This window comes from Tasmannia lanceolata, unplaced genomic scaffold (assembly GCF_043159265.1).
Source record: "Tasmannia lanceolata isolate RefF3 unplaced genomic scaffold, GAP_Taslan_0.1 ptg000037l, whole genome shotgun sequence".
In the NCBI taxonomy this organism is placed as follows: Eukaryota; Viridiplantae; Streptophyta; class Magnoliopsida; order Canellales; family Winteraceae; genus Tasmannia; species Tasmannia lanceolata.
This window is the reverse complement of record NW_027518714.1, coordinates 61,934,151-61,946,921: the sequence shown is the minus strand read 5'-3', so window position 1 is coordinate 61,946,921 and position 12,771 is coordinate 61,934,151. Positions and strand designations below refer to the sequence as shown.

General features: G+C 37.5%; 1 protein-coding gene across 1 annotated transcript; it reads right to left on the bottom strand.

Annotated features, from left to right (window-relative positions):
- Positions 1 to 2,016: 2,016 nt before the first annotated feature.
- LOC143862145 (potassium transporter 5-like) lies at positions 2,017 to 9,179 on the bottom strand. Its single transcript, XM_077373136.1, has 9 exons — positions 8,982 to 9,179; positions 7,031 to 7,253; positions 6,258 to 6,506; positions 5,399 to 5,449; positions 4,605 to 4,865; positions 4,432 to 4,484; positions 4,122 to 4,236; positions 3,754 to 4,008; positions 2,017 to 3,129 (listed from the first exon to the last, which is right to left on the bottom strand). Exons 1-9 carry the CDS (start codon positions 9,153 to 9,155, stop codon positions 2,141 to 2,143), a joined length of 2,370 nt encoding a protein of 789 aa, XP_077229251.1. The 5' UTR covers positions 9,156 to 9,179; the 3' UTR covers positions 2,017 to 2,140.
- Between the last annotated feature and the right edge of the window lie 3,592 nt (positions 9,180 to 12,771).

Below are 12,771 nucleotides of genomic sequence, written 5' to 3'. Positions count from 1 at the left end.
GTTCCCCTTCTTTATAATATAGTTTTGTGGGTTAGGGTTTGCTAACCACACAAGAAAAAAAAAAACCGTCCTCTCTTCTTCCCTTCTCATCTCTTCATCACTTTCTTTCTTCCCTTCATTTTCATCTTCTTCTCCTTTTCTTTTTATTTCCTTTTCTTTTCTTTGTTTAAGCAACTATTAATAGCTGATCAGACTTCTATGTATGCTTTTCACCGAAGTTGGTCAGTGGCGGTCTATGTTGCATGGATTCTTTGGCCACTATACCGAATCCGTATCGACACATCTCCACATGCGAATCAGACATGGATTCAATTGGGACACACCCGGATTCTTGTTGTAGCCGTGTCCGGTACGAATCTTGTTTTTTCAGGCAAATCCGACTCATCACTGTCTCTTTTAAAATGCGAATCCGGTATATTTTCCCTTTAAACATGTTTTCTTCTTAATTTTTTTTTATATGAAAGCACAATCCGTACTCTTTTAATAAATAAAAAAACCCTAGCGCTTAGACCCTCAAACATCGCCCCCCCCCCCTTTCGACCCTCCTAATAAAAACTCGCCCCGACCCTCTACCCTCAAAATTTAAATATATATATATATATATATATATATATATATATATATATATATATATATATGTTCAGTTCTCTACACACTAGCTTAAAATACAGTGGGGGCCCACATTGTTTGGGTGATCGAAGCCATCCATTTTAAAGGCCCTCACATAGATAGGGTGTCTACAAAAAATCAGATCCATAGGATCATCCCAACCCTACGATTTGTGGAGGTAAAATGGATGTCTTTAAACCTTCACAAATTAGTCCATTTTTTGCCTCCACAGTTCGAATGGTTAGGATGATCCTATGGATCTGATTTTTTGTGGACACCCTATCTATGTGAGGGCCTTAAAAATGAATGGTTTGGATCACCCAAATAATGTGGCCCCCACTGTATTTTAAGTTAGTGTGTAGATAACTTATCTACACATGTGTGTAGGAACCGTTTTCTCTCTCTCTCTCTCTCTCTCTCTCTCTCTCTATATATATATATATATATGAGAAAACGGTTCCTACACATATGTGTAGATAAGTTATCTACACACTAGCTTAAAACACAGTGGGGGCCACATTATTTGGGTGATCCAAACCATTCATTTTTAAGGCCCTCACATGGATAGGGTGTCCACAAAAAATCAGATCCATAGGATCATCCTAACCATTTGAACTGTTGAGGCAAAAAATGGACTAATTTGTGAAGGTTTAAAGACATCCATTTTACCTCCACAAATCGTAGGGTTGGGATGATCCTATGGATCTGATTTTTTGTAGACACCCTATCTATGTGAGGGCCTTTAAAATGGATGGCTTGGATCACCCGAACAATGTGGGCCCCCACTGTATTTTAAGCTAGTGTGTAGAGAACTCTCTACACATATGTGTAGGAACCGTTCTCTCTCTCTCTCTCTCTCTCTCTCTATATATATATATATATATATATATATATATATATATATATATATATATATATATATATGAGAAAACATTTCCTACACACTTGTGTAGGTAAGTTACCTACGCACTACCTTAAAATACAGTGGGGGCCCACATTGTTTGGGTGATCCAAACAATTCATTTGAATGGTCCTCACATAGATAGGGTGTCCACAAAAAATCAGATCCATAGGATCATCCCAACCCTACGATTTGTGGAGGTAAAATGGACGTGTATAGACCTTCACAAATTAGTCCATTTTTTGCCTCCATAGTTTGAATGGTTAGGATGATCCATTTTAAAGGCCCTCTCTCTCTCTCTCTCTCTCTATATATATATATATATATATATATATATATATATATATATATATATATATATAATTTTATTTTTAAATTTTAAATTTTGTAAATTTTATTTAAAAATTACCGAATCCACTAATCCTACTTTTTTGGGTTTGCCGAATCCGACACGTGAATCCGAATCCATGCAACACAGGTGGCAGTGCAATCATGATAAGATGAGGTGAGAGAAATGATAACTGGGAGATATTTATTTTTTCTATTCTCTTCTTTGTTATATCATCACATACAGATTACAGATAATATTTGTAGTGCCAGGGTTGGTGGCAGGATGCATGGCTCCTTATATCAGATCTCATATGTCATTCCAACCCTTACTAACTTCTGATGTGGAACTGACAAAATATTCTCCCCTTGTCTGAAATTTCTCCTGATGAAATTGTAGACATAATTGATGACAATTTTCTTGACAATGGATGAATTTTGTTCTGCCACCACTTCTGTCTCACTTAAGAGATACACCACTCCCTTATCGAATGCTGCCTGAATGAACTGTATCTCTTCTTCAGCTCCCTGGATTGGTCCACTGATAATTCTGCTAGAAGAGTTTGCTGATCGAGTTTCAACTCTCGGATGGATAGTTCCAGAAGAAACATGTGGCTTCATATCTTTTGGCTCAAGGCTGGAGGGTGTTGTTTGTTCAGTAGGGACATTGTCAATGAAGAATTGTTCCTGACGGATGAATCCTTTCAAGTGTTCAACTAACAGGCGCTCAAACTCATCATGCTCTTCAATGACATCATTATAACCATAGCGTACTACACACCGGAACATCCTGCACTCCCTTGGCTCAACTTGCCGAAAGAGGAAGCGTTCCTCTACTGCCACTTTACTGATTGGAATTGCCTTTATTGAAACAAACACTAGAACTGAATGGATAAACGGTATGTTTGAAATGAAGTGGGGGAATATGGGTGGGATCCCCTGTACAAGCTCCGAGTACAGAAATCCCATTCCAGGCAACTTTTTTAGGTCTTGCTTCATAACCAAATCTCTCATGTGACTGTTAGAGACCTTGTTTTGAAGCTCAAACATATATCTTTTCCGGTAAACATAATGCCATACCCCCATTATTATAATGAGAACAAGTGAGACAGCTAGTGGAAAGTATCCACCCTGTATGAATTTCTCGAGGACTGAGGATAGATATATGAGCTCTGATCCTCCAAACACCAAAAAGAACAATCCAATTATCAAAATGTTTGTCTTCCATATCATTAGCATTATGAGAGTAAGCAGAGATGTAGTAATCACCATTACCGCAACCACTGCAATACCTGCACATAAATTAAAGGTGTCATCCATGACATGCTTTAGCTAGCAAATGATTTTATATACTTAAAATTGCATATCTGTCTGTGAAGATGTGGTTTAGTTCGTTAGAGGTATTGATCTTGTTTCTCTTCTCCCAAAAGGCAGAAAGTGTGACCATCAGCATGTGGGTTTCTTGACTTCATACTATTAAAAATAATGTTCTGAGGTACACATATCCGTCCTCTGGCCTTGGATGTGTCTTTTATAGAGCTTTCTCTGCCATGGATATGGGAAACTTGTGAACCTTGGGTTTATAATTTAGATATGAAGCTGGAGGAGAGGGCCAAGGAGGAGAAGACAACAAGCTTGGAAGGGATAGAGGTGGAGTGGTCAAGGGGCATGCAGATTTTCTTCAATTTGGGTAGGAGGAGAGGGAGGGATGTGGGGGTAAAACGGAAAGAGAAGATATGGGTTTGGGGCTCGGTGCTGAAGGAAGTGAAGGGTAGAAATCTCAGATCAGTTCTTATATTTCAATATCCAGGGTTTTTTGTGATTGTTTTTTCTGGTGAATTTATTTTTTTCAGCTCAGTCCTCGCACATTTACATACTAATGAACAGCAAGAATCAACACATTATGATTAGCTTACCGTATGCATTGCCGATCTTGTCGGTGGTCTGGAATCCAATTGTCACGATAACACAGGCAATCATGATCCCGTAGTTTATCTCCGGAATATAAACCTGCCCTTCATATTTCGAAGAAGTGTGGACTACCTTAACCCGTGGGAAGCAGCCCAGAGATAGAGACTGTGATATGATTGCAAATGTTCCAGATATCATAGCTTGGCTGGCGATGATTGCGGCTAACACTGCTACTATAAACATTGGCCAGTATACTTTATCTGCCATCCAGTCCCATGTATTCTTAGTTCATACCACAAATCATAAGCTATTAAAATGAGCTAGAACTATACATTTATTGAGTTTCTTCATCCATGTTGTGGGCATTACTTACGTGGTGTCGATTTGTAGAATGTATCCCCGACGTGTTCAGGGAATTTTGTCAGATATGCAGCTTGGCCGGTGTAAGCGCATAGCAGTGAGGGGAGCACAATTGTAGTGAAGCTAATCTGGAAAACAGGTAGTTATTATGGTGTGTTTGCCCTTTTCCTCAAGAAAAAAGAGGTTAATTCCAGGTTTTTGTTCGATCCAAACCATTCATCTGCCCACGTACGGATGATCTCAGGCATTTTGGCATCACGGAGCAATAATGAACGGTTTAGATCATTGAACAAGTGGCCCTACCTGTTGGATAATGTACTTACTTGCACAGCCATAACAGAGAAGTGACCCAGGTCAGCAAACATGGCTTCAGTACCTGTTTCATGAACAGTAGATAATTAGGGAAATGATATTGAAAATCTCTCTCTCTCTCTCTCTCTCTCTAATGACACTCGCTTTATCAAACACTTCTCATTGGTCAATTTATGAATTTCACCTGTGATGCAGAGCACGATGCCTCCCAGAGAGATCCACCCATCTTTGCCATTTCTTTTGAAGTAGTCTATGATGTATTTCGGATTGAATGCACGGAGCACTCTCACATCATGTTTGAATATGTTATACAGTCCAATCATACTGATGAAGCTAAACCACAACAGGATGATCGGCGCAAAGGAATGGCCCACTTTATCCGTGCCGAACCGTTGAACTGAGAAGAGCAGGATCAATATTACTACAGAAATTATGACGATTTTACCTGCAGAAAAATGATTGTAAGAAGAATTAAGAATTATTGCATTAGTTTGAAATAATGTTTACATAAGGCTCTGTTCACTTCTTTTCCCTGGGGCTGTTTTCCCTGGAAAACAGCCTTTTTTTTCCCTGACAAGACAGAATTTCTGTGTTCACTTCTTTTCCAGGGAAAACTATTATCAGATGTGGAATTTCTTATTTAAAGGCTAAAAATGAAGTGGAAATTGACTTTTTCCCTGATACTTGAGATTTGCTTTCCGATTAAATATATCGGCAAGAAGCTTTCGAGGGAAAACGAAGCCTTTCCTCTTCATTCCTTTCCCTTCTGCCATGTCACCTGGAAAGGAAAGGAAAATGAAATCCTCTTCATTCCTTTCCTTTCCTTTCCTTTCCGGGGAAAAGAAGTGAACAGAGCCAAAGAGAAATTTCTGAACCTTGGAAAATAAAATTTTAAGAATTTATTTCAAATTTAAAAAACAAAAAAGGCTAGTGAATTTGTAAGGAGATGTGTAATGGTTTTATATCCAAACAGTTTACCTTGAGTCAGGGACGTTGCCGACTCCTTGATTCCACCCACAGCAGAAAGCACTGCAAGGCAGACAGTTCACTTTTAACTTTTGGATGCTCACAGTATGTATATTGTTGGTTTTGTAACAAGTAAACTAATAAGAATTCACCAAAAAACTATAAATCTTGCAATAAAAATTAAGGGAAATGATTTAAGCACAACTATGTTTTGATACATGCGCTGATGTATCTTGTCTTTTAGCATTTAATTGCCAGGTAAGTGCTTTTAGGGGACATTAAAACCCTTTTACAGCTCTTTAAATATAAAAGACAAGAAACATGAGTGTCAAAACATGTCTGTGTTGAAATCATTTCCCAAAATTAATAATCACAAAGAATAATTCCATTAATCTTCATCAAAATATGTCAGAGAGATAAAATGACAATGTATTTGACTAGAAGATGACCAAAGTAAGGTGAAATATAATACCCAATAAGGAAATAAATTTGATCAAAAGATTATCAGACTAAGGTGAAATGTAGAAGCCAATAAGGAAATTTTGTAACAAATAATGTGAGAGAGAGAGAGAGAGAGAGAGAGAGAGAGAGAGAGAGATTGCGAAAACTAATGCTGGAGAGATAAACCGATAATAAATTTGATCAAAAGGTTATCAAAGTAGGGTGACATTCAAAACCCAATTAGGAGAATTTGGAAATAACGAGTATTGTCTGGACTCTGAATGAAAACTGTTCTACAAAAACAATGCTAGAAAGATAAAACGACAATGTATTTAATCAAAAGATGATCAAAGTAGGGTAAAGTAGGGTAAAATTCAAACCCCAATAGGGAAAATTGACTACTGAGAAAATTTTCATCTGACTCACTCACCGGAGATGCATGGAGTAAGAACCCCATCTCCTATAACCATTGAAGTCCCAAGGATGGCGAGAAGGAAAAGCATAATTTTAGCTCCTTTACTGTTTTCCAGAGTTTGTTTTATCTTTTGAGCCCTTTTAAATTGGTTTGTTGGTGTTTCCAGTCTGTAGTTGGAGAGTTCCGTATCTTCTGGCTGCTGATTCGGAATCAAGCTCACCTTCGCATTGCGACATATCAAGGAGTAGAGTGCAAATGTCCCACCTGCAACAGTAATCTTGTCAATCCACCGAGACCCCCGATGAAAAAAAAATTGGGTCATTTCTTATGAATTCGTTGAGAATGATTGTGATCTAGTTCATGGCCTATTAGAAGTAGAAGGTGCTCTGGTGGGATCTGAACAGAAATAGCCAGTTTGATAATGGAAAACCCAATCAAGCAATGCCAAAACTCAAAAATCATGCCTTGATTTTCAAACAAAAAAAATAAAATAAAATTCCCATTATGCGCCCCCTGGTAATGTGAATTGTGGGCAGACTTTAAACGCTTTTTGACATCAAATCATGTTAACAAGGGAGTGCATTATCCTACAGGGGGCTAAAAATCATCACCCTTAATATTTTAATAACATCACGTTCCAACGCACCAGGCCTGTTTTTTAAACATGGGAAAATGATATTTTTATAATTGCAAATTATATTACATTTTTTTTTTTTTGGCGATTGGATCAAACTGAAGCTAGAATTGTAGACATCTGGTGCAGAGAATTGTTGGAGGAATGAACTTACCATCACCATTGTCATTAGCCCATAGAACAATAAAGACATATTTAATAAAGGGAATGAGAAGCAGTGTGTAGATAATGAGAGACAAGACACCCAATATGTCCTCTTTGTCTCTGATCCCGTTAAGGAAAGTGCTTGAATACACATACAGTGGAGATGTTCCTACGTCCCCATAAATCACTCCAATGCTTTGAAATGCCAGACTTAATGTCCTTCCCCAATTCACCTGTTTCATAAACCAAAAGAAATTTAAACCAAATTAGATAATCCCATAACAAAATTCTGGGAAATGAAGAGGAATAATTTCGCAAAGGGAGATGATATTGGCACCCCTTTCTTTTAATAGTGGCACCCTCCTCTTATTTCAAACTTCCTTTATTGGGTTATTAGCAGCAAGGTTGCAACCAAGGTTTTAAATTTCGGTTTCGGAAAGCATTTCGGTCCTCACCGAAACCGAAATTTCCGGTGAAATCCACGAAACCAAAAAATAATATTTTATTTCGTAGAAAGTTAATTTCAGCTGAAATTTCATGAAAGTGTACTATTTCGTAGAAAGTTAATTTCAGCTGAAATTTCGAGAAAGTTAAATAATTTAAAAAATCTAGATGTTTGGGTGAAATCCTTAAGGGCCCGTTTGGATGCCGAGAAGATTTTGATTTGGATTTCTCACATTTGCAGCCCTTTTTGCATTGTATTTTGGATTGGATTAAATTCTTGGATTTCTAATTCAGCAGCTGACAGTTAAAAAAATCAGATTTCTAAGTTCGCTGTGGAAATAAGAAATTGGAAATCCACAAATCTGACAGTTTCCTTTACCCTCTTTGCTCCTCAACCTCTCCCCTCCACTAGGAAGTACCCCCTTTCCTCCATCTCTCTCCTTCAACATGAGCTGCCGGATCTATTCATTTTGCAGTCAAAACTCAATTCCAAATCCAAATACAAAGTATGAAGTATCCAAACGGGCCCTAAATTCTGGCTGAAATTTTGGGGAAACCAAAATTCGATCGAAATTTCGAATGAAATATTGTATTGTTTCGGGTATCTACTACAACTTTGGTTTCGGTGTTGTCCGAAATTTGGAATTTCAGTCGAAATTTAAAACCTTGGTTGCAACTCGGGTCGCGTGGGTTTGGTTTTCCATAACCCTATCCTACCCGGGAAATTATCTCAGGCTGGGTCGGGTCTAGTTTTCTATGGAAAAATCTGAGATTTATAAACCCGACCCTACCAAAGATAGTTTCTCGGGCCGAGTCAGGTTTTTATTATTTAGTGTAGGACAGTGACAGATTGTAAAAAACAACAAATCTTTACACCAAAAATCTCTAAATTCATGTCCTCAAGTGCATAAATTTAAGATGGAAACAATTTTTTCACATCACAGACATGATCGCCTGAATGAAAACAATTATATCAATATATTGAAAAATAATTTGTCATGTTATTCAAGAGATTTAAGAAAGTCGGTACAGCTATAAGAGTCGGTTCGGGTTTCAGTTTTTTTTTTCTTTAAACCTGACCCCACCCAAGATTGGGTCTGGTTTTTCAACCTACTCCAACCCAAGACCCATGATATCTAAAACCGACCCAAGTTATTTTCCGGTAGGGTTGATGTTGGTAGGGTAAAACCCGACCCAAGTTGCAACCTTAATTGCTAGCTTGTTGGAACTGCACCACGAATGAGATGAGTGCAGAACAAAGAAAGGAGTGCCAGTATCAGAGCATGAGAGTGCAGATATCAGCTCCCTCTAAGAAATTATTCAGAATATTTGCATCTATGAACAATTCTCCTACAAAACAAAATAAGAAAAAAAATTCCACAAGTTGATGAAATAAATATCTTTGCAAGGAACCAAAGATATTTACATAATTCAAACCAACTTCTTTTTGGGTTTTTTTTTTCTATAAAAAAAAGAGCAGAAAGAAAGAAAGAGCAGTCATGGCTAAGGTATCAAACCTTTGCACCATGGCCAAGGGGGTGAGCACTTGAAACTCTTCCTGCCTCAAGATGAAGCGAGTCAACTCGGAGCTTTCCATAGGAGAATTTCCGATCTTTCAGAGTTCTCTGTGAATCCGTTCTCTCAATTTCTTCATCTTTCTCCTCCACATTTGTCTGAACTGGATCACCCATTTTCCACAAAACTGATACCGTATGGTTTGGTCTTCTCTTTGAATCTGCTTTTATAGGCCCAGAATTGCATGCAAACTACTCTTTAAAATAATTATTTTCTAAATCACGAATTGGACAGGCCTAGCCGCGTATATTCGTGGATAGCGACATATTCAAAAAAATAAGGTGTTGTTTAATGAAAGCGGCCGTGGGCACATGAGTTTGATGAACCCGAGGGTTGACATTATATAGGGTGGGGTAACCTATGGCATTTGCAAGATCATGTGAAAAAAAGAACTATAAAAATAGGGAAATGATATATTCGCCCCTTTTTTTACTTGGGACAGCTACTGAAGTGTAAAAGAGTAGTCATAAATATAGTTCTGCACTCATACTTGGGACAGCATATGATATATTCGCCCCTTTTTTTACTTGGGGGCTGTCCCAAATAAAAAAAGGATCAATTACTGTTACATGCTGGACAGTTGAAAAAATGACGAGAAAATGTTGAGTTTTGAAAAAACACGAAGAAATGCTATTTTATTAAAAAAGAACTTTTTAGGAGGAAAATACCCCTAACCTTACTTTATCTTTCTCTTCTTTGTTTTTACACTTTATCTTTCCGGCGATAGAAGCCTTCTTCTCCGGCAATGAAAGCCTTCTTCTCCGGCGAAACATCTTCATTTCTCCGGCATATGCTTATTTGTCTTGAGAGTTTAGAAGGAGTTCTCTAGAGACGCCCCTTTCTCATTTTCTTTTTCTTCCTCCAAATATCCAAAATCTCATTATCTTTGTAAGTATTTCCCCTTTTCTAATGGCTGTAGCCAAAATCAGTTGCCCAAAGAGCTTTCACTAGGCAAAAGGGTAGTGGAAGCCAAAATGGTACTCGAAGCAAAATGTAAGTTAGGCAAAAATGATAGTCGAAGCCCAAAAAATGCTAGTTGAAGCCAAAAAAAAGTTACTCCAAGCCAAAAATGATAGTCGAATCCAAAAATTGATATAGTCGAAGCAAAAAAAAATGATAGTCAAAGCCAACAAATATTTCTCGAAGCTAAAATATATTAGTTAAAGACGAAAAAAGTTCCAAATGTTACTGGAATATAAAAGGTTTAGTCGCAGCAAAAAACATGTTAGTCGAAGCAAAAAACCAGTTATTCGAAGCCTAAAAAACTTTAGTCGAAGCAAAAAACATAACGGCGAATGTTACAGGAAACACATTTTTCACTTCGACCAAGTAATTTTTGGCTTCGACCAAGTAAATTTTGGCTTCGAATATCCTCTTTTGGCTTCAAGTACCTGTTTTTGCGTTGAGAAGAAGAGGGGGAGATCTCTGAAAATAACTAATCATTTGATGTTCATTGGATAGCACGAAAATGATGAACATATGACTTTGCCATAGCATCTCTTTTACAAGTTTAGAAGTTAAGAGAGGTAGTGGAGTTTTTCATTAGCCACAGTAACACAACAAAAAATTATCAAATGGGGTTTCTCAACATGTCCATAATCCAATTTCTCTTTCTCATCTTCCCATTCTATTTTATTCCTCTGCTCACATGACGATATAAACACTGATAGATCAGTGCTCTTGGCTTTCAAGAAAGGCATAGTTGTTGATCCTCAGAATCCCTCGGGACAAAGGAGCATCTGCTGCCAGAGAAATGAGATGTTTCGCCGGAGAAGAAGGCTTCTATCGCCGGAAAATCTCGTCGTTTCACACAAAATGCGTCGGAGTAAAACCTAGAAATGAAAGAGTGTAAAACCTGCAAGTAAAAGAGTAAAATAGTAAAACCAAGAAGAGAAAGATTAAAATAAGTTGAGGGGTATTTTCGTCTCTAGCAATATTTCTTTTAATAAAGTAGCATTTGTTAGTGTTTCTTCAAAACTCAACATTTTCTCGTCATTTTTTCAACTCTCTAGCATGCAATAGTAATTGATCCATAAAAAAAAGGTGTGAATATATCACTTCCCAAAAAATATTCAGATTACCCCCTTAATTAGGGTTAATCACAGAAGATTGCATTTATAATAAGAGGAATGCTCGGCAATTATTATCCCTTCTTTATTTCCATCTCACGGGGTAAGTTTTTCTTTATTTGAATAAAGCTCTATGGCCATGTTTGTCAACCATGAAAATTTATTCCATGGAATATTCGTGGGTCCAATTGTGTGAGAAAGTAGGAGCAGGGAGAGGGAGAGGGAGAGGGAGAGGGAGAGACTTCAGTTGGTGGGTGAATGCAGCATCTACATTTCCTTAAAAATTGTGGAGAAAAGCCTAGTTAAAACTGATTTTTTATTTTCCCGACTTTTAGGAGCTTTTGACGCTACCCTTACCAGCCCCTACCCTCTCAAGTGTCTCCCTAACCCATCTATCTCTCATAGCTGGCCCTACAAATATTCTCATAGCTGGCCCTAAAAGATTGGGAAAAAAATAAATCTTATTTTTAAGTAGAGTTATTTTTTCCCTTGTTTTCAGCCTTTTCTTGCCCTCTCCTCAAGCAGTCCCTCTCAGATCTGTCCCTTCCACGCCATTGGGTACGCTAATTTTCCATGAGAAAAAATATATTCACGGTTGCCAAACATGACCTAAGTGGTGGTCAGGTCGCAAGAGGTTAGGAAGGAAGAAAGTCCGAAAAAAAAAAAAAAAAAAAAAACATTGAAGTGTGCAAGACAATGCACTTAATTTATAAGTCTAGTGAGAGCTACCCGAATTAGTGATTCGCCAAGAAGGCCGACTTATCATAATCAAGATTCTGGGATGATTCTTGGGTGGCCGTGATGATAGTGAAGAGGAGAACTATTTAATTTAGTGATAATCCCCTTGATTAAATACAGAATATTATATTTATAACATTAATATAAAGTTTCTTTTATCAGATTAATGTTTGCTAATCATACGTATTAGAATATAGTCTAAATCAATGGCTTTGATACAACCTAAGGCCATGTTTGAATAGCAAGAAAAACATTTCTGATGGAAAATTATATGATCGAGGGATATTATCATCAATTGAAGGTCCCTCTAAATAAAAATTATATAGAGTTGGCATGAGTTATGTTTTTGTTTTTTGGGAAACGATAAATATGCCCCTCTTCATCACATGGGACACCCAACTGCAATGTACGTGGCAATCAAATCCGTTGAATCCTTCTGGCGTGAAGTACATCAGCCCCCGCTCCAGTCACATTTCCCTTTTTTTATGTGTGAAAAAAGGAGGGACTTCTAGAAATTTAATTCCTTTCCAACGTTTTCCAGGAAATTCCTGATATCCAAACAAGATGTATCTTTCTATCCACCTTGACCGATGGTTAGGATCATCGGGTGACGTGGGGACCGAAGGCAAAAGGGCCCAACCGATGATGGCCGTCAAGATTCCCAAGACAGTCACAGTACACTCGGTGTGGATGGTGATCCTTGAAAAGCATCTTCAGATTTTAACTATGTCTGGTTGGCTTTTTTCCATATGACATATCCACCATTAATCGATTTTCATCAAACGGTTAGGATCACAGGATCATATGATTATTGGTCAATAAACCATCCAAGGTGACATCTACCACATGAACGACTTAGATTGGCTAGTTTAACTATTTAAAAAATATGTAATAATATTTTATTTCTATATTTTTATGTCATTTT

Excerpts from the sequence above, each read along its gene's own strand:
- LOC143862145 (XM_077373136.1), bottom strand. The coding sequence starts at position 9,155 with ATGGGTGATCCAGTTCAGACAAATGTGGAGGAGAAAGATGAAGAAATT. Across the intron at positions 7,254-8,981 it reads CCCTTGGCCATGGTGCAAAG|GTGAATTGGGGAAGGACATT; the intron begins GTTTGATACCTT and ends TTTATGAAACAG. Across the intron at positions 5,450-6,257 it reads TCTTACTCCATGCATCTCCG|TGCTTTCTGCTGTGGGTGGA; the intron begins GTGAGTGAGTCA and ends TCTGCCTTGCAG.